This window comes from Macadamia integrifolia, chromosome 7 (assembly GCF_013358625.1).
Source record: "Macadamia integrifolia cultivar HAES 741 chromosome 7, SCU_Mint_v3, whole genome shotgun sequence".
In the NCBI taxonomy this organism is placed as follows: Eukaryota; Viridiplantae; Streptophyta; class Magnoliopsida; order Proteales; family Proteaceae; genus Macadamia; species Macadamia integrifolia.
In genome coordinates this window covers 12462398-12484929 of record NC_056563.1, presented here as the reverse complement: position 1 = coordinate 12484929, position 22532 = coordinate 12462398, and the positions used below count along the sequence as shown (strand labels likewise).

Below are 22532 nucleotides of genomic sequence, written 5' to 3'. Positions count from 1 at the left end.
AATGAACATGTTGTGTCAAACTAATATAAAGTTGACAACACAGAAGCATTACAACATATTCTGTAATATCAACTGAAATGTTGTAATTGTTATAGTCTAGTGGGATGATGTGTTGAACGTCTCAGAGATGGAAATATAAAAGGCGCCATTACCCCGTTCAAATCCCCTTTTTTTGTGGGAAAGATTGACTAGGTCGATTTAAAACTTTAGCACTTTTTGCACAAGATGGCCCCTCAGATTTGAACTCATGTCTTTACATGGGCAGTGAATTAATCTCTAAAATTTGTTTGCTTTTGCAATGAAATCTTAATGATATCAATCATTCAACGTTTTATAAGGCCCCGTTTGTTTAGAGGGGTTCATGAGGTGGGAGAGTTGTTAAGGTGGGACCTATGTGTTGGTGGGGTTACCAATAGGGGTGGAAAGTGAAAACCCAATTGGGATTTTCTACTTTCCCAATTCTCTATGTGCATTTGATTGTTGGGGTCGGACTACCCTGGGGAAGTGAGAGGAGAGAGAGAGAGATTGAGTATCCTCGTCTTCTCCAACTCCGGCCACAGTTCGATAGAGATGCTCTAATGCGGTAAAGCAAGACAATGAGAGAGCTGGGATCGTGCTGCGAGTTCCATTGTTTTGTGCAGGAGAAGACCCACCTACCTGCTAAATTTATCAAACCCATCTACAGAACATTGAGGCTCCAAATGAAGCAACATTGGGAGAAGAAGAATCAAGCCCATTTGTCTTCTGTTGAGTACCCAAATCATTCCATGCGGGATCTTGTGATCCTATCAAGCTCAAAACCCCAAACAAAAACAAGAAACACCATTCTTTTTTTCTTTTCTTTTTTATGTAACACCATTCTGTTTTGATCAGTTACAAAGGGCCTAACCTGTAAAATGGCAAAGCAAAAAGGAATTTAATCTGAAATCCAAATGGAGAAGAAATAAAAGGGATTATTTCTTCTGATTCTTTGTTGGCTATATGTTTCTTTTTTCTTTTTTCTTTTTTTTGTTTTTTTTTTGGAGATTAGAGCTTGATTTTTTTTATCAAGCTTATGAGTTCCTTTTCATTTTCTTACTAAAATTCACAGCCTCGAGGGAGTCCGGCTGAGTAGTAATTGTTGGTGACTTGGTATTCGATCTTGAGCAGCACATGTTTGGTGAGCTTGGAAGACGCCATCGAATGTAGGAGAAGAGATCCGAGGATGGAGATTACAAAATCCCTGGATTTTTTGCAAAGTCCCACCAATTGGCAGGACTTTGCGAGGCAGTGGGGTGGGAGAAATCGTCGACCACGTGGGCCGACAGGAAAAGCTCGTTTATTTTTGTTGTCAACCCAAAGTCCAACCCCTGACAATCAAACAGACTAACATCTCAATGGGGTGGGAAAGTTTGTACAACTACTATACCCCTATAACCCCACCCCCATCAAAACCCCTTCAATCAAACGGGCCCTAATTGAAGCATTAATACGGCAAAGATCAAAGTAAGTTGTCCAAAAAGAATGCATAACTAACCTCAGATTCTGCAATGTTGCTGAACAAAGGTCCAAGTTCCTCGTTATTTTGCACCACTCATGCTTTTCCGGTGAAGAACATGTTATGTCTGAGCATATAACCGTCCACTCTGACTGTATCACAACATCCGGATATCTTGAGTCTGATGGCACTGTAAAATAACCAAAATAGAATAAGCAACATGTGGATATTTTGTCAACACTCTATAGTAAGACCGATGGGCCGTGCCTGAATAGATCTTAAATGGCATAATGGTCACCAAAATGAAACACTGAAGGACAGGACTGTCCTTGGAATGCAATTAGCTAAACCTACTGCTATTATAATGATAGCCATATCTGAAAGAAACAATCACCCAACTGAAAGTTCAGGATCTTAGTCAAATGAACGCTCTTACTTGGACATCAGAATCACCCAACAGATATGAAAAACTCCCAGCTATCAAAAAAATGATATTCATAGAGCCTGGATAAAGCATAATGAATAAATATTCTTCCTGGTACCCCCACTGATTCTGGAAGCTGAAGGAGTATTTTTATTCCAGGATCTAAGCTAGATCATTAAAGCTTCATCTAGTAGTGTGTGTCAATTTTGGGTTGTAGCAGGATCGGCTAAACATCTTGGTTCAGGTTGATGAATAACTACACAATACTTTGGGTAATATAATTATTAGCATTGATTAAGAATGCTATCAGAGAGTGGGGGACCTCAAAAAAGAATTGAAAAAGCACAAGGAAAATGCCTGACCAGCATCAAGAGAAGTTCATATTACCTTTAGACAAATATTCTAAATTTCGAATTTTAGTGGAATTTCGATCCCCAAACCCAAATTTTGATGGGATTTTTCGTTGGGGGGGACCGAATCCCACCAAAATTTAGTTTATTTCGAAGGAAATTTCGAAATAAATTTCGAAATGGTCATTCAATGGCCAAAACCTTGGATTTTTCCGTAAAACTTCAGGGATTGTCTGTTCAAACATGTGTATGTTTGAATCATTTAGATTGACAGAAAAACAGTTTGGCTCATAGTTATTAAATTTGCATTTAATACATGAATTATACACATCCCCAAGATGATCCACATATTTCCAAAGAGTCTGAAAACATGCACACTTTATACTATCCTGTATTAACGCGTAATTACGCACTTTTTACCATTTAAAACATTAAAAAGAAAAATGAAACTACCAAAAGGTGTATATGGATATTCCTGAATCATGTTTGTACAGCAGAATCAAATGCACAGCCACTTGTCCAGAGTCTAACATCAGCCATATGGTAAGAGTTTTTTGATATATCTGAAGTTCCTCAGGAAAGTGTTGACCTCTTATAGTCATAGACTTCAGCAACTCTCAATAAAACTTGGGAAGTTAATCTAGCGATGTTCTTTGCGACTTCCTAGGCTGAGGCACAAATTGGCTAATAGCTTGCTAAAGGTAGAGGCAATACGGTGGACATGTACAATAGGATTGAACTTCAGTTGTAAATACATATCGCTCGCACTTGCCTCTGGCTATTTGTACCTCACCCCTTTTCAGGCAAGGACATTGCACCTCAGTCTCTAATGTCACTGATAAATATCTCATATAAACAATCAGAAGTAGAAAATGCAACTACTTCAGTAGGAAATACATATCGCTCGCACTTGCCTCTGGCTATTTGTACCTCACCCCTTGTCAGGAAAGGACATTGCACCTCAGTCTCTAATGTCACTGGTAAATATCTCCTATAAACAATCAGAAGTAGAAAATGCAACTAGAGCATTAGATTCAAGATATATTGACTCCCAATAACAAAACATCTTTGACAATCTGGGCAGCTAAGATGGAACAGGGCTGATGACTTTTTCTTTTGTTCTACTCAATATCTTCTTTGATCGGCTAGGAGTATTCTATTAGAGACTGGAACAAGAACTGTGAGCTACTGTGGAACCAACAAGAAACCTCAATCTTGAGTCACCATAAGAATGTTGGCATTACAAAAGTCGATTCTTGAAACTTAATATTGCAAAATCTATATAAGAACTTGGATTTCAAAATGTAAAACGTTGAAGGAGGCTACAGACCAATGCATTCAGACATGCAGCCTTATCAGAAAATTAGAAAAGTCAATAGCTTCAGCTCCATGGCTTCTTGTGTGTTTTCAAACTCCAGTTCCTTGATCATTATTAAAATATCAAAGAACCATCCTTGGAGAAAAACCGGAGAAGTCCAGGACACAATGGAGATAGTATTGGAAAAAATTATCGAATACCCAGAAAAATAATGAATGAAATATAATGAAATTAAGAGGAAAATAAAGAGCTCACCGAGTTTCGCCCAGACTTCGTCATAGGGTTTCGCTCCAGAACTCTCTCCGGCTTCCATTCTTCAGAGTAGAGCAAAAGTGCCGGGAATTGAGTTGGGACTTGGGACTTGGGACTTGGGACTTGGTAGGAAGGGCCGAGCGAGGGAGTTAGAAATACTGTTAACAGCTTGTTCGGTACGTTGAGCTGCCCAGCACGCTAACTGCAAGCCACCGACCTGGGTGGACTGTACCTAGGGGCTGGGTGGCCAATAGGAGAGGACCCCACCTTTCTCCTGCAAAGAAAAATATTCGAACAACGAGGAAGACACGATGTCTTGCGACGGGAGGAGGAAACGTGCGCACCGCTTACAGCATAGAAGCGAAGAAGTGAAAGAAGGGTGGAGTACTGGAGTGTAAATGTGTAATGCAGGGTTTCAAAAATCGGTGAATCGTATCGGGAATCTGCCGATGCGATTTTGAATCGCATAGGACCAATCCAATTTCGACGCTCTGGGAATCGGATTATTCCTTCCGTGATTCTATAAATCGGTGGATTTTCAGATCGAATTGCTGGTTTTAGGGTATTAGAACCGATTTCCTTGTCGATCTGAATCAGAATCGAGACCGACTGACGAATCCTGACTATAAAACCTTTTGCATGGCCTTTTCTTATGGCAATAAATGGATAGAAAAAATAAAAGGAAAAATGATGTGCACACTGCTGTATATAATCATTATAATGGAATTCTAGACTTTAGAATCTTATTCATGATCAAATCCTCCTTCGTCGTATCTCAGCCATTCAAATCATCAGTTGTTGCAATCCCTCTCTCTCTCTCATTGAAACTACGGGACCTATGGAAGGACTCAAACTTGCCAAATTCAAAGTGTCAATGGGACTAGCAGGGATGTCTATGGGTTCTCGATTCTCCAAAGCTACCTCAATCTTCTTTTTATTCAATTAATCTCGATTCTTGATGATCAAATCTATGAGTGAGGTCGGGAAACCAATATCTTCGACAAGGGATCTTTCATGCTTGAGGGTGATTGGAGATTGGCGATCAAGTGAGAAATCTAGCTGACATGGTGTGAGAATCAACAAATGCACTCCGCCAAAGTGACTTCGTGTCAAATCTTCCCTCCATCTCAAACCCTTGAAAGGAAAGATAAGTTAAGGATAGAGAGTCGTCACTTAGATTATGGTACTTTATGATCCATCAATATAACTCCATGTTTGACTACAACGGAAATTGATTAAACCATCATTCACTAACATGTCGAGGTATGTTCTGAGGAATGTCTTGGGCACACCAATCTACTTGACTTGTAGCCAGGTATGATGATATAAACAAGAATGCATAAATATGAACATGTGATGGATGCAATAACAAACAAATAAAACTAACATAAACATTACTTTGAATGTGTTGCAGGAAATAAAGGGTTAGGAATTCATGCAAGAATTAACCATACAATAAGGGAAAGGAAACCCTAAGAACTATGTAAGTGTTTAAACTTTTTTTCTTTTTTGGTGATAATTAAACTTGGGAATGTGTTTGATATAAATGAAATATATATATATATATATATATAAATATCCGTTGTTATATTGTATGTAAGTATGTAAAATGGTTTGTAGCACAGATTTCATGGTTAGTTAAGATTCTTGATCGTCCATCTAAGGCAGCAACCAACAGTTCAATGGTGATCACGTGCCTTGTGTAAGACCAAATTTGCTGGAGATGTTCCACTCCAATAGTGGGTCAAGAGCTTCAGAAATTACATTCATCAAGACCATTTTCAAATACATCTCTAGACTAAGTAATTTGTATATCTCTTGTAAAATCCTTTGTATAGCAATTGTCAGACCTTGGACACTTAGGACATAACCAAAAGGCCTAAATTAAACAACAATGGTGTATACCTTAACTTAGGACTTTTTGGTAATTTGGCCTTGGGAATTAACTTGACCTAAATTGACTGGTTTTAACTAAGAATATATTGGAATAAATTTGTATGTTTTTGGGAACATGTTTTTCCATTTTTCTATTCTAAGGAAAAAAAAAAAACACCTCAAAAAAATGTTTAATAAATGCGTTTTGTTTCTACTGCTTCTTAAAACATAAATTATAATTTTTTGCCTAGAAAATGGGTTTGATGAAATAAGTAGGACTTTTTTCTTATTATTTTTTGAAACAATTGCAAGGAAACAAAAGGGGTCAGAAATAACGAGGTGCTCAATAAAAAACTCCCAACTTGAGAAGTAGCTACATTGTTCTTTGTTGAAACTCCTCTTTATTGCAATTCCTCTTTGAAGCAATTTCTCTCATTTACACAATCTCCAAAATAACCGTCTCTAAACCTTAACTCCTCTTTGATGCAACTCTTCACATTTACGTAAGCTCCAAAACGACCTATCTCATAAACCCTAACTCCTCTTTTCTGCAATTCTTCTTTGAATTGAAGCAACTTACCTCATCTATGCAAAATGATCATCATTGATGTTGTTAACAAACTTGATTTAAACAAAGGATAAAATTAGAATCCCTTCTGGGCATGTTGCTTTGCAATCTCTTTTATTAGACTTAAGTTTACAACTTGACAATTGGAGTGTAATAACTTTTAATGTCATGGATAATTTTATTATCTAAATTACATTTTTGGATAAATATTTTTTTATTATTAAATTTAATAAATATTGATTGTATAATCTGATGAATTATAATGTCAATTACATAATTAGTAGGATTATAGTGTTAAAAGGTTATTGTGTCATTATTGGTACCAGTATAAAAAGCTTTTTAAAATACAGGTTTTTATCAAATGCCACTGGTGTTCCAATTGAATTTTGGAACCATTTTCGGAACAAGTTTACCAAATTCTTTTGAATACTTCAAAAACATTTTTCTCAACACATTAGTCAAAAACATTTGTTTTTGTTGTTTCTTAGCACAAAAACAACAAAAATGTTATCAAACAATACCTACATTAGTCAAAATCTTTCGGAGGTGTTTCCTATGGGGGAATGTGGTTCCTACGCATGCGTGACAACCTATGAGAGTGCACGAGGAAGTATCAACCCATTGGTGTCTAACACCTTCCCAAACCATAAATTTGGACATACCCAACTATCTAGAAGATCCATGCCTTGTCCATTAGAGTCAATTCTCCTCTCCTTTTCAGAAAGTCATAACCCCGAAGTTGATGGCAAAAAAAAAAAAAAAAATCCTGAAGTTGATGGCGAGTCCTAAAAAGAAAAACAAATGCTTAGCCCTTCTACATTACGATCAAGCTCCCCCCCTGGTTGTGTATGCCCACTCTTTCACAAGTATACATATATGTGTAGAACTCGTAATTTTGATTTACCCAAAGATCTGGAAATATATATGCTTTGTCCCTTAGAGTCAATGCTCCTATCCTTTCAAGGACATTTGGATCGTTACAACCACGATGCACCTATGCATCTAATCGAGTCCACTCGAGAGACCAAAACCTTTATTGTAGAGCATTCTATGTTTACTTGTTTAAGCATATTACTACTTATATTATTGTATTGTTTGTAATTTAGTTGCTTTATGCATTTCCCCAAGTTTGAAAATGAAATCAAGTGATGGGGATAATCAATGTCACGCATTACTCCCGAGGAGGTAGGGCACAATGTAGTATTCTATTTGGAGATCAATTGATGGGTAGTTCTACTATGGCATGTTCAAAATCGGACCTCAACAAGGATGTCCATGTTATGCCCTAAACCCCAGGGAGGTGGAAAACATTATCCTATTATGGGATTTATTATGGGATTGAAGGATAACCATTTCCGCCATGTATTGTCCTAGCGATGTATTGAAATAGCAACCTTTGATCTCATATCTGAGAGGGTATATAAAATGGATAAAATCATGATCGGTCGCCCCATGGTTGTGTTAGGACGCTTTGAGGTTTACATCTAGAAAAATGCACAACATGTGAGTCATTTGAAAACGACTTATGCGATCTTCATCAAATGTGAACCTTTTACAATCCTATCCCACCCAATTGTATGTATTGATGTAGATTAACCAGGGTTTGCCACAATGGTAGCAATTGCTTGAGACCTGATTATGAACCTTTTTAACCTAGTTCGTGTCTCTCTTAGACACCATTTGATAATGTTTCTTCTGTTTCTATATCTAGAAATAATAGAAATGATTTTTTACGTTTTTTAAAGCAAAAACGGATTTTTTGTGTTTGATAAACCTATTTCATGAAACATTTTTTACAGACATAATGCCACTAAAAAACCCAATAGTATCATCAGATGCCCAAAATAGAGAGAGGATTCGGTTGCTTCTTTTTAGGTTTAAATAGTTGAGGGATTTATCGAGCACAACAACATTTTTTTTCTCTCTCAAATTATTTCTAGAAACGACAAAACAAGTAGGACTTGTTTTGTCAAAGTCGTTTCTAGAATTGTAAATAGGCACAAAATTTTGATTTATGTTTCTAGAAATGGGTGAAATGGAATAACTTTATCAAACGCTTTTTAAGTTGTTTCTCCATTTTTTTGAACAAGAAAACATAAAAACGATAAAAACGGAACGTTGTCAAACGTTGCCTTAGTATTGTTTATTCGTCAATTGACACCCGGTGAACTTTGATATCGGTTTCAAAATACTTGATTAAGTGGTACATCTATACTAATATCTAGCATGACTAAGTGCCAACTTTCAAATCTTCAACTACTAATCTAGCATGGAACATGCTTAAACCTGTTCCTAGCTATTATGGTATAAATTTGTTTGGGATTGATTGATTAGGTTTGTTGATTTGCTTTCCCCTACACTAGCATGGATTTGCTAGTTGATCGTAGCTATCCGATGTGTCGATTGTTTGCCACTTCCCCATCTGCATGTCCTTCCGATGTGTCATTTCCTGTTAAATGCTAGTAACTTGGGTCAAGGGGCTGTTATTGAGGATTCATTTTGCTTGATAGGTCAACATTTCGCATCTCAGATAAATCCATTGCTAATTTAGGCTTGCCACTCGGACTGTCTGATCATAATCAGTCCCACTTCATTCCTTTTAGATTTTTATGAGACAAATCAAAACACCAGAATCATTCCATTCTCGCCAAGATTTAAGAATGACTAGACCAAAGCGACTGATGTTTATTATATGTTGGTCTATGCTTGTTCCTCAATCACTATTCAAATCTGATGTTCCCAATTTATGAATCCGGCAACTTTGGCTGTCTCTGTAAGTTGGGATTGATCGAACATTCAGTGGAGTATCATTGCCGTGTTTGCAACTTTGTGCCTGAAATCAAGTTTCATTCCTACAAGTTCTTTATCTCTCGACAAGGTTTCTGCTTCTGAAAGCCGTCAACTACAACGAGTTATAGTAATTTCTTGTTTTTCTTCTTATGGTTTATGCTCCAGAGAGGTGAATTCTCGAATTTAGATTTATGACCTCAGAGGCTTTACGTGAGGGAATTTATAAGTTCTTGTTTCCTCTGTTTTTTCTGGTTTAAGGATTTTCGAGAAGAGGGTGAGGGAGATGAAGACGAATTCAAGGATGCAGGACTGTTGGGAAGCTTTGAATTTTGTTTTCTGTGTAGAATTCTGGAGAATGGCAGTGTTTTGGCCATTTGCTCTTGTCAGCTCCTACTGGCAGTTGTTCTCCAGAGCTTTCTTCTCTGGGATATCTCACTCCTACCCGCGTTGTTCTCCGTCACCTACTCCCACTTCAATTTCCGGAACAAACACAACAACCAGGCCCCTCTGCATCATCACGGGCGTATGGCATTCATCATTAATCACTCCGTTGTTTACTTTTCTTCTCCCTTACCCATTACTTTATTTTCATTTGATGCCGCAGGCTACATCTGGTTTGGGTGCTGCATCTGCCCATGCTCTTTCCCGTGAAGGCTTCTATGTCGTTCTTGGTATTCTTAATATTTTTATATTTCTTCTGTATTTCTTTTGGTTCAATGGGTTGTTCATTCATTCTTGGCCATAAGCCATTTATTCTGTATATCTACAGATACTGTATCTACGAAAACATATTCAAGTAATTCATTTAAAAAATGATATTTCTCTCAAGACCTTGGATATTCATTCTTCACGTCACCAAAATCCTCATGTTTGTTAGGATCCTAAATTTATGTACAAGATAGTGTATCCGGTCTTCATGCTTGGAGTTTTGACGACTCAAAATTATAAAACCAATTGCAGGAGTAACTTGGTAATTGAAGGTCATATCATAGTATTTGGTGAAATAATTAAGTTACTGCTATTTGGCTTTGTTTTCTAGATTGAATCCGTCTATACTATATAGTTCCAAAGCTAGTTATATTCTAGGATGCTAGTGTTTTTGTTACCTTCATGACTAAACAATTAGTATGCATTTACCCACTACCATTTCATGCATTTGCTGATGGGCTACTTCCACACCTTCATGTCAAAAGCTTTTTCATCCACTGAAAGATCATGGGGTAAAGTTGGAATGGTGAGGGTGGTCAGGTAATGGTGGGAGAAGGTAGAGATGTGAGTCAGTAAACTAGGAGTGGAACATGAAACTTCTCTTATCTTCCACACACACACACACACACAAAACAAACACAAGCCCAAAAAAAAAAAAAAAAAAATCCAAAGGATTTTATGCTAAACCCACCACTATGTTAGTTATTTTAAGTAATTTACCAAAAAAAAGTTATTTTAAGTGGCATAATAGGAAAATAAATATAAAGCTTCGCATATTCTACTTCAAATTGTCTAACAATCCAATGGCTTTTTGATTGCATGATTAACATCAAGATGTCAACTGAAATCCAAGCATTTTTTAGCAGATTCTGATACAGGCGTGATCAATTTTTTTCCATTCTGTGTATTTGTAGACTTGGCTTCTTTGATCTGAATAAGGCATATATTGGATGTATTTTCTTTCTGTTTTTATGGAGACTTTTGGACGTTTGAACCTTGCATTGGCGTGCTTTAGTCAATCAAATTATACATGAAATAGTTTCTATTATTGTGTGATATAGAATATTCCTTTATCAATATCTGATCTAATAACTGAAATTCAATACTTTGTTTGCAGTTGGACGCTCTTCCCATCTTCTATCTAAGGTACAGTTCGAAGTTATATCTTGTTATCATTTTCCACTGCATCCTTTTCATTTCTTTCTACATTGCCATTCTTCTGGTGGTTTAATAGATTGTCGAAGAGATCAAGAAACAGGATGCTGATGCGCATCTCAAAGCATTTCAGATTGATCTGTCATGTTTCCAATCAATCATAAATTTCAAAAATGAACTTGAGCAGTGGCTCTCAGATTCAAATATGCATTCTTCAGTTCAAGTCCTGATCAACAATGCGGGGATATTTGCAACATCATGTAGATTCACAAATGAAGGCTATGATCAGTAATCATCTCATCTCATTTCTGTTTCCTTTTCATTATTTTTCTTTCCTTGTGCCAAAACAATCTCACCTTAGTTTCATCAACTTTGTGGTGTATTCAATTTAACACTACCATAGAAGTCAGAGTCCCATGGAGGACTCACTAAACCGCAGCCTGAAAACCAATATTAGCCCCAATTTACCCGTATGATCAGCCCCAAACAAACATCAGTAGATGGTCTCCCTAGGGTCTTCAATATCCCCAAAAATAATCTCAATCTGATGATGGGATGGTGAGATATTGTAAGTGCACCAAAATACCAACTAGGTTTCAAAATTAGTAACCTAGCTATAACTCCAAATACACACAGTAAACCCCCATCAAAATAACAACATATCAGCCATTCAATATAGGGAGTAACATATATCAAGCCCAAGGTAATCCATTGGACAGAAACTTCAAACTAGCAGCACTCCAAAATTAGAAACTAAAGGTCTAAACTTCAATCAGCAGCAGCCATCGATGGACACCATGGTTGGAGCCTAAACTGCTATTGAAGGGTCTGGGGTATCCTTTGAACACTTCAAAGGATCAGTGACAACGGATGGCTACATGTGGAGTAATGGCTGTTGCAAGAATTAGAGACCATGTGAAGAAAATAGCAACTTACTGTCACAGCTCTATTCATCAAAGGGATGTAGTTGTATCGATTGGACAGTACAGGAAAGGTAGTTACCAAAATATGGCATGAAGATGATGGCAAGACATATCGAGGTCTGAAAATCCCTGCTAGAGAACTTCAAGCACAGGGTGCTGCAGGGTGTATATGGATCTTCTGCACCACCTTCTTGGAAGGAATCAACGAAGCAGTCTTAAAGGGTTGTAACAGGAAACAAACAGAGACATAGGGTTGTCTTGGTTCCTCTCTGTTGGACCGTTGGAGACCTTTTTCAGGATTAATAAATAAAACTGTAGGGAGAAAGGAAGAGAAGAAGGGTGGGATATGACCCTCTCACCTATGGCCTTGGTCAGTCACTCACTGACCTTGGTCTCTCATCATAACTGTCTTTCACAGCACACAAGACACAAGCCAAGCTTTCTTCAAAACTCAAATCTTGGGGTGTTGTGTAGACACACCCTCTTTTATTGATACACAGAAATTGAATCCCTCCTTGTGTGGGAAAGGAGATCTCCTTACATTATGGTAACCTTCTAATTGGAAACTAATGACAAAATAGAATCTAATTTGTAGCTACTAAACAAAAATAGAATCAGTCCTTAAATTAGTAACTACTACATAATCGAAATCTTCCATAGGCCTCAATCTGGCCTATGAAAGTGGACCAATAGCTGGCCCAAAGGCCTGGTTGGCTGGCTGGATAAGCCAGGCTCGATGGGCTGGTGTGGCTGGTTGTTTATCCTCTTCAAGCTCCATTGATTTGCATCAGCTATCCCCGGCTTAAGAAAAACTCAATCACGAGCTTTTGACATTTGAAGGATAAACTTGGTATGATGACTATCTTGCTTAAGACTAACAAAACTCTGGCAGCTCCTTGAAGTTGGGAATGTAGTCTTGAAGGTGAGGAGCCCTTTCTTTGAAGTACTCTGGTGGAATGAAAAGCTTTATGTGCTTAACTTCAAAATCAGGTGTATAATTGAATGTAGTGCCCATAGGACTCTCTTCAGTTGCATCCTTGACTTCTACTTTGTCAAACTCCACTGTAGTGTCGAGTTCTTTATGTTCTTCATCTGTGTCATATTCAGTCATCTCAGTTGACTGGATGAAGCACAAGTCATGCGATCCTTGAGCTTCCTCTTCTTCCCCTTCATTGTCATTAGTTGGTTGCTCTTTACCACATCGTCAGCAGGGAGTCCGCCATAATATTCCGTATCCAGGTTGGCTTCAATGGTGGCTGTGATGGAATTCTTTGGGTGTTGAGGGAAAATTTTGGCAAAATGGCCATAGTTGTGACAATGATAAGTGATAACATTTTACCCCCTCCATCTACCCATGGGATCTTGCCCTTTTTTGTAACAGTGGGAGAATGTGTCTGTCTATTAGTAGGACCACCTGGAGCAACACTACTAGGTGTTCTATTATACTCCCCGGCTGGGAAACCAAGTCTCCTCATAGGTGGCTTCAACAATTCCTAAGCCTGTAGAGCCTTCTGAAAGCAATCTTGTATGTCATAGATGTCAACCACACCAAGTTCTTGCCAAATCTCTGGCCATAAACCTAACTGGAATCATGACTGAAGCTACATCATGTTCCTCAATCTCCATTCCCAAAACAAGTGAGTCAAACTGTTGCATATACTTAGTGACAGAAAGTGTGCCTTGCCTCAAGGAGATTAACTGATCATGCAGTCGTGCCCGGAAAGTTGTGGAAGTTACTTGTCTTTCATTATTTATTTCATCTCATTATTAACTGATCAAACTGTTGCCTTCACTCTTGATTATTCCGCCATTCCCTTGCTGGCTCGATAATCTTTGCACGTGCTAACTTCATCTTCGTTGGTTCTGTCAGCTCATGCCACTCCAAATAGTCATCTAAAGTGATGTAGAATCGAGGCTGAACCGAGTGGACCCTTTTGGCAATCTTGACCGAGACGAACCGGGTCCGGTTGGATTTTTGAGTTTAGTAGAATCTTTTAGGATTTATTTTATTTGGGAAAGATTTAGTTATTTTATTTTGGAGGATATTTTTGCAATCTTTTATTTTGGTTGTTGTTATCCAAGTAGGGAGTTACTGATTCGAATTTTGTTTAGTTTCTAATTTTATTAGTCTAACTTTCAGGAGATATTAGGAGATTTTAATTCTATTTCAGTTTAGTTTTTAATTAGGATGTTTTAATTTCAGTTTGGTATGAAAAGGGATGTAACCTAACTTGTGAAGGATGTTTTTTCGAAGAATGAATTGAATGAATGGTTATTGTGCCGGGTAGGTACTATAGCAATGGTCGTGTGACCTTTTCTCCCCCCCTTTGCGATCTCTATTTCTCTCTCTCTCTTCTGGTTCTTCCCTTATTTTCTTCTTCTTCTTCCTCTTTATTATTCTGGTTTCCTTCCCGTCTCCTGTTCTGGGTGATCATCTCAGGCTTACGAGAAGTGTTGCTGAACCAAAATCCCATCGATTGCATCTGGGATTTGGATCGAAGGTTTGGTTGCCATATGCGAACCAAACCGTTGAGCTCTATCCTTCAAAGCCCTCTTCCATAGTGAGCAGATCAACGAGTTGTAGATCATACCTGCAACTATCGCTGGTTCCAAGTTTCAGACTCAATACTCCATGTATCGCTTGAATCTGTGAACTATACTGGTTAGGGTTGATCCAGCAAGTTTAGGCGATAGTAAATCTGGAATTTCTGAACTGTTGAAGGAGATTCCTGTGGCTGAAGCTTGATTCTTTTCTCCGGTGCTCAACGTGAACCCTTGGCTGTCGTGAGGTTGAAGAACACATCAAAAGTAGGTTTTATTTCCTTCTTTCTGTTAAATCCCAGAATTACCCCTATTTTTTCCTCTTTTTCTTCCAACCTTTGGTCTTAATTTTGCTTCCTAATTTACCCCTTCACAATAATTCCTAATTCCCTCCATGTCCCATCTTTTACTTGAACCTCTGTTTACCCTTTTAACATTCTTTTTATTTACAAGTCTGCCACTCCTTTCTAAGTTTCTTGTAATTACTTAACTGCCACCTCCCTTGAGCTTCAGTTTAATTACAGAACTTCCATTACTCTTTATATTTTGAGTTAACTACTTTATTGTGGGCATTGGGCCCTAAGCGATCCGATTCCTGTTCTTGGAACCTGGATCCGCATCAAATGGTATCAGAGCAAATTTCCTACGAAATTCTTTACTCCGATGGCGTTTCCCCTTGAATTTATACTCTTATTGAGGAACTTAAGAAGAAATTTGATGATGGAATGAAGGAACTTCAATCGGAATCTCGGGAACTTCGATTAGACTTTCAAAAGCTTAGTACCAAATGCTTATGTGATAAGGTGTGCAACATGATCGAGGACGGGTTAGTGGTAGACAAGCCAGTTGACACTAAATGTGACGATCAAGATGAACTTAACGGTCCCATCAAGGTTGCATCTGAAGAACTGATCGATTGTCCACTTTCAGTTGTGAAACCCCAACATCGGATTCCAATCAAAGTCATCATTCGTTGGTGACCATCAGGAGACCGTGACAGATGAAAGCACAATGTGCTGGATCATAGGCCCATCAACGCCAAAGATCGTGGATGTTGATCGAGTGGTGCTGATCCTCTCCTTCTTTAAATCTCGTGGACAAGGTTTTTCTCAACATCAGGAGAGTTGATGTAGAATTGAGGCTAAACCAAGTTGACCCTTTTGGCAATCTTGACCAAGACGAACCGGATCCTGTTGGATTTTTGAGTTTAGTAGAATCTTTTAGGATTTATTTTATTTGGGAAAGATTTAGTTATTTTTATTTTGGAGGATATTTTTGCAATCTTTTATTTTGGTAGGTGTTATCCAAGTAGGGAGTTACTGATTCGAATTTTGTTTAATTGCCAATTTTATTAGTCTAACTTTCAGGAGATATTAGGAGATATTACTTCTATTTCAATTTAGTTTTTAATTAGGAAGTTTTAATTTCAGTTTGGTATAAAAAGGCATGTAACCTAACTTTTGAAGGATTTTTTTTTGAAGAATGAATTGAATGAATGGTTATTGTGCCGGGTAGGTACTATAGCAATGGTCGTGTGACCTTTTCTCCCCCCTTGTGCGATCTCTATTTCTCTCTCTCTCTCTCTCTGGTTCTTCCCTTATTTTCTTCTTCTTCTTCCTCTTTATTATTCTGGTTTCCTTCCCGTCTCCTGTTCTGGGTGATCATCTCAGGCTTACGAGAAGTGTTGCTGAACCAAAATCCCATCGATTGCATCTGGGATTTGGATCGAAGGTTTGGTTGCCATATGCGAACCAAACCGTTGAGCTCTATCCTTCAAAGCCCTCTTCCATAGTGAGCAGATCAACGAGTTGTAGATCATACCTGCAACTATCGCTGGTTCCAAGTTTCAGACTCAATACTCCATGTATCGCTTGAATCTGTGAACTATACTGGTTAGGGTTGATCCAGCAAGTTTAGGCGATAGTAAATCTGGAATTTCTGAACTGTTGAAGGAGATTCCTGTGGCTGAAGCTCGATTCCTTTCTCCGGTGCTCAACGTGAACCCTTGGTTGTCGTGAGGTTGAAGAACACATCAAAAGTAGGTTTTAATTCCTTCTTTCTGTTAAATCCCAGAATTACCCCTATTTTTTCCTCTTTTTCTTCCAACCTTTTGTCTTAATTTTGCTTCCTAATTTACCCCTTCACAATAATTCCTAATTCCCTCCATGTCCCATCTTTTACTTGAACCTCCATTTTCCCTTTTAAGATTCCTTTTATTTACAAGTCTGCCACTCCTTTCTAAGTTTCTTGTAATTACTTAACTGCCACCTCCCTTGAGCTTCAGTTTAATTACAGAACTTCCATTACTCTTTATATTTTGAGTTAACTACTTTATTGTGGGCCCTAAGAGATCCAATTCCTGTTCTTGGAACCCGGATCCACATCATAAAGTAGACAAATCATTCATGGAATATTTGAAATTTCCTCTGTATTCTTTCAACTCCAGGCAAACCTTTTGAGAATCATCAAAGTGTATATGCATGGTGTCCACCATTGCTACCTTTAAATTATGGCCTAATATATTCCTCAAAGGTAGGTTGAGGTGTGTGAATTCTCTATGGCCCTCTACCCATAAATCTCTGTTATTGGCTGTAGAATGAGTAGGTTGCCCATACTACCCCTACATTTACAAAGCTACCTTCTGAAGGTATAGGGGTACTCAAGGATTAAAGTATCGGTATCGGTCGCCGTATCGGTCGGCCAAAATTAAGATACGTGTCGGAGGGTATCATATCGTATCGGAGATACACTAAGATACGCTAAAGATACACACATAAATGGATAGGAAACATTTTTTTAAACACTTTTGCATAAAGAATTTGTTAAAAAAAGTTATTGATAACATGTATTATGCATAAACACTAAATTGAGGGTATCGTACTAAGAATTCAATGTCTGTAGTTATCCCATAAATGTAAAATCCTTGTTCCCAACCTTGATTTCCACTTTAGTTAGAGAGAAATATGGCTGGCAGCAACTTTGGAACAAAAACCCTTCAAAAAATCGTTTTTTTCTGAAAAATTACCCATATTGGCCATTATATGACCGTAGCGCCGATACGTACCGATATATATATATATATCGATACTCACCGATACGTGCTGATATATACCGATACGTACCGATCGATACATACCGATACTCACCGATAGGTACCAATACATACCGAAACGTACATTTTACCTCAATTTTATATTTTTCATAGAGTCGTATCGAGGCATGTCGTATCGTATCGATGTGTATTAGTGGTGTATTGATTCATATCGGTATGTATTGTAGGATATATATCGATACGAAATGATTTAAAAAATTCAATGTATCGTATCGGTGTGTATCGTATTGGCCGACTAAATTTAAGATACGTATCGGAGGGTATCGTATCGGTATCGGAGATACTTAAAACCATGAAAATAATAAAATATTAATTCCCAAGGCTCAACACATATGCAGCAAGGATGAGTCATAACATGCTTTCCGTAATTAAAGGTTTTGGAGTTACCCAAGAGTTAACATTTCATAACAACATATATTTCTATCAGTTATGCACAACAATTCATCAACAAAATGGTGTTTTTTTTTTTTCCTAACATTGGATGTCCTAAAGTCTTATGGGTTATTGGACTTCATTCTCGGAGTCCTGCTCTGATATCACCCTTGTCACACCCTGCCCTCAATATGGCACAGGTATGCTGGCACTAGGCACCTCACCGTATTCGATCAGTCGATTTTCCCCAGGATCCAAATTCTGGGTTGTCCACAACACCACAATACCTAACTAGAGATCAGAGTTGCTGCATATATCATATGTACAGTACTAAAATTCATAGCCATCCAGTGCAAGGTTTTAAAACTCAGTATTGGTATCAGTATCTGTCACAGCCAAAAACGATACGATACGGCTTAGTATCGATAAGGATCGGTCAAGGATCAGTTAAGGATCAAAAATCATACAGTATTCCCAGATCGATCACGGTATCGACTGGGATCGGTCAAAAAGTTTTTTTTTTTAAATCTAAAAAAAATAAAAAAAAATTGGATGCAACGCTGGGTTCCACCCCAAAATGCTAAGGCTACTACCATTATAGACCTCATCAGTGAAACCAAAGTTCAAGGCCATTATGAGACTAAGCTCCTGCTGATCAACTGAGCCGTACAACCCTTGGGCTCGACCCACCTCCTTGGATGTCGGTTCTAGTCCTTCCATCAATGGGTCATCAACCATCATCACAACACCGAAGAGGGTTGGCGATTTTTGAGTGTCTGCTGCTTGAGCCACCCTCACCGTGCTGGGTGTTTTTCCACTAATGGTGTCTTGGAAGTAGAAGTGCAGCTCCATCGACTTCTCTTCTAATTTCTTCACTTTTACGCTCTTGTGCTAGTTCTTGGCTTGGCAACCACCCAATTCCATGATCTCGATCAGGAAGAAAAGCAACAACACAACATGAATAAATCTTCCTATCTCTGTCTCTTTCTCTGTCTTCGGCGAAATTCCAAAACCCTTGGAACTCCTCAATGCTTCCATCACCGTGATCTCTGACGAGGTGGAGAAAGCCGTCCACAACACCTCTAAATTCAAATTCAGCAACCTTGCAGAGAAGAATGCACCCTAGATCTCTCTCTCATGTTTTAAGTTTTAAAAAATTAAATTTTTACGAAATAGATTAGATCGGCCGATCCAAATCGGTATCCGATACCCAAGACGATACCGATACCCATCTCCGGATCGGTCAAGTATTGGGATCGATCACAGTCGATATCGATCCGATACAACCGATCCGGTCAATCCGGTACCGATACTTGATTCCATGATCCAGTGTCTCTATGTGATACCATATTTATATTTATACACATAATACAGTTATCCATATCTTACAGTTATCCACATATATTACAGTTATCCAAAATATCATGGAATATTTACACAAAATATGTCATCTCCCAAAAAGAGCTCAGATCACCAAAAGTGATTTCTGCGGAAGCTTGTATGTACACAAAAAGAATGGTCAATGATATCGCTACTCCTCAGTAACACTAGCCTTCGTAGGCACAGTCGTCATAGTCACAAGCGGGTTCATGGTCGAGTTCATCTTCTTGAATATAGGCCATGTGATCTATGGCCATAGTCTCATAATCAGTGTTGGGAGTCGACAGAATACCGCCTTCGTCATCTATAGGATCAAAATAAAGGGGGGTGAGCATGTCATTCTCAGTGACGGGTGGGAGAGAACAAGCACACGTATCCATGTGCAATGCATACTCTACACATAGAAAATGATGCTCATAAGTCCATTTAATTAACTATTCTCATCCCCTAGTCCATTACTATGTCTCATCACCTATGAGTATAGTGCTACGCAACAGAGGTGGCATACCCTACCCTGTACGTTGGGCCTCAGATATACAAGCTCGTTGCGGGCAGGAGTCAACTGGTCCTAGTCAGAGCCTCGGTCCCCCAACTAACCCCTAGAGGATAATCTCGTATAATAATATCCACCAGGCATACAGTACGTCGTATCCTATCTCACACCCACAATTGATATCACACATCTCATAAACAGGTGCCCTGCTGATCAGGTAGCCATATAAGTCGGGATTAGTCCGTACCTAACCCCCTTCAAACAAGGGGTGTAACACTTAGGGTTGTGATACCTAACCAACATACTAGATGATGCAGAATCAATTCATCCATTTCACACATGCATGCAGGAGCACCTGGTCGTGACCCATCTCACTTACCTTACCTTCCATGTTTCCATCACCATCATTTCATCATACCACATATGCATAGAAGTAAATGCAAATGCAAGAAATAAATGTATATACGTAATCACAACCAGTGATGCATGTACAACAATAATAAACACGCTAAAAAAATTAAGATAGAGGGGCACCCACTCACCTTGGTAGTCAAGGCTAAGAAATTCACTCCTTTGGGCTGAGTAGGTTTCTACACTGCAATTCAGATTGCCTAGTTCATAGAATATTTGAAGTATCAGTTATATAACAGAATTCTATATCCACCCACTTGCTTTAAGTGAGATAGAGATCCAGTCTGCCCTTTCTAATTTTTCCAATTTTCCTTTACTATTCAGGATTTATTAAGAAATCCCCTTTTAGGGAAAAGGATTTCCACTCATACTTGATATCCTCGAGGTCTGATGACATTGCAAGCATGAAACTTTACCATTGTAGATCACACTTTCATAGGTTAGATGTCTTTGAAGTCCCTTTTTGGCTTCTGCTATGTATTCCCCAAATTATTTTCTTCAATTGATCAATAACTATATGGGTTTACTTAATTTTGTTTAAGTGGGTGAACTCCAAATTTCAGCTGAATTTTAGAGAAGACAAATAATTTCATAAATCACTAACTTTAAATTCCATTCAATTGATTCAGAATTTCCTTATAATCTTACAACATGATAGTACAAAGAAATTAGTAAGGGCACTATCATGCTTTAGATTAGGGTTCAATAATAATATGCCCATGTAATAGTTTTCCCACTTTTCTTTATAGGGTTCTAACCAAACTGACAGATACCTGGGTCGATTCCAATTGGATTTCCAAAATCTGTGGAGATTAGGCTTGTACTCAGAATTTATAAATCCTAAGCTTATATTAGCTCAATTCCTATTTATTTCCTTGTAAATTGATGAATACCCCTTTGAAATTTTACTTTAAATCATGAATTAAGAATCTGTTTTAGGGTTTAGGGTAGAACTTTATCTGCCCATCCCTATTTGGCCTTAATTCAAGAGGATCCCTTAAGGAATGAAACTTCTTCTTCCAATAGGAATTGCAGGAACCAATTTGGTGGCTGATTAGTCTTTCAATCTTGCTGAAATTGGGATTATACTACTAAATTTCACAAACTTTACACTAAATGCTCTATTCAGCCAAATCAGTGATTTTAACCTATTAATATCATAGAAATTTTGCAACTTCAGATTATACTGGGTCAGCTTCTTACCTGCACAATGGATCTTCTAATTGCTGTCCCAGAAATCTCAACTCTTTCCTTATCTCTTCTTCCTCTCTTCTTTCCTTACCTTCTTTTCTTCTTTTTCTTCTTTCTCTCTTCTTGTTCTTGCTGTGCAAGAAATAGTTAGGGATTTAAAACGTTGTTCGGGGGTCTCACTTAGGGGTGTCAATCGGTCGGGCCGGTCCGGTTTCGGTCGGGCTTAATCGGGCTTGAAGACTTTTAAAGGTTGCACCGTGTCCGCCCATTTAACTAATCAGGCTTAGTTAGTGAGGGCATGGTACACTTTATATTCGGTCAGTCGGTCTCGGGATATAATCGGGCCATTAAAATCGAGCCTTAATCGGGTTTTAGTCGGGCCTTAACGGGGCCACGAACATGTTTAATGTTAAACGGGCATAACCGATTTTTAAACGGGCCTTCTTTAATTGTTGAGTTTAATTGTTGAGTTTAATTGTATTGCTTCTTTAAATAGAGAGGAATCTACTTTCTTCCAAGTCACATATTTAAAAACATCACAAAAAATCCAAAGCATTGATCCAACATCCTCATAATTAAACTATTTAGAAACATCATAAAAAATCCTAAATCCTTATCCTGTCCAAGCATCCCATAATTAAAATATTTAGAATCATAAAAAGTCCTAAATCCTTATCCAAGCATCCCACAATTAACATATTTAGAGGAATCTACTCTCTTCCAAGTCACATATTTAAAAACATCACAAAAAATCCAAAGAATTGATCCAACATCCTCATAATTAAATTATTTAGAAACATCATAAAAAATCCTAAATCCTTATCCTGTCCAAGCATCACACAATTAAAATATTTAGAATCATAAAAAGTCCTAAATCCTTGTCCAAGCATCTCATAATTAAAATATTTAGAATCATAAAAAGTCCCAAATTCTTATCCAAACATCCCACAATTAACATATTTAGAAATATCACAAAAAATCTTAAATTCGTATCCAAACATCCCCAAAGTTAAATATTTAGTTACATGACTCAAAATTATCCTGATTTCGTCCAATCTAGAGAGCTTCAACATCAATCCCACCTAATAGAAAATAGATGAAACATAAACATTAGTAAATGTAAAGATAAAAGATAGCGAATATGTCATAATCAAAGAACAAGAATGATATTACCCATGGAATTTCACCTAAC

General features: G+C 37.9%; 2 protein-coding genes across 9 annotated transcripts in view; one reads left to right on the top strand and one right to left on the bottom strand.

The window, feature by feature from the left end:
* LOC122084357 (E3 ubiquitin-protein ligase CHFR) overlaps positions 1 to 4360 on the bottom strand; it is a 54485-nt gene extending 50125 nt beyond the window's left edge. The window contains exons 1-2 of one of the 5 annotated variants that reach the window (XM_042652544.1): positions 3825 to 4360; positions 1517 to 1667 (exon numbers count right to left, since the gene is read on the bottom strand). In XM_042652544.1, the coding sequence (XP_042508478.1) occupies positions 1517 to 1667; positions 3825 to 3882 (209 nt within the window). In that variant the 5' untranslated portion in view covers positions 3883 to 4360. The remainder of the gene's footprint in view (positions 1 to 1516; positions 1668 to 3824) is intronic. The other 4 variants (XM_042652543.1, XM_042652540.1, XM_042652542.1 and 1 more) reach the window with 4 other exon arrangements.
* A 4261-nt stretch (positions 4361 to 8621) lies between these two features.
* The window catches only part of LOC122084677 (dehydrogenase/reductase SDR family member on chromosome X-like), a 29691-nt gene continuing 15780 nt past the window's right edge, over positions 8622 to 22532 (top strand). Inside the window, exons 1-5 of one of the 4 annotated variants that reach the window (XM_042653109.1) lie at positions 9000 to 9181; positions 9313 to 9577; positions 9659 to 9725; positions 10880 to 10908; positions 10997 to 11205. In XM_042653109.1, coding sequence (XP_042509043.1) covers positions 9338 to 9577; positions 9659 to 9725; positions 10880 to 10908; positions 10997 to 11205 — 545 coding nt within the window. In that variant the 5' untranslated portion in view covers positions 9000 to 9181; positions 9313 to 9337. Of the gene's footprint in view, positions 9224 to 9312; positions 9578 to 9658; positions 9726 to 10879; positions 10909 to 10996; positions 11206 to 22532 lie in introns of all 4 variants that reach the window. The other 3 variants (XM_042653108.1, XM_042653110.1, XM_042653111.1) reach the window with 3 other exon arrangements.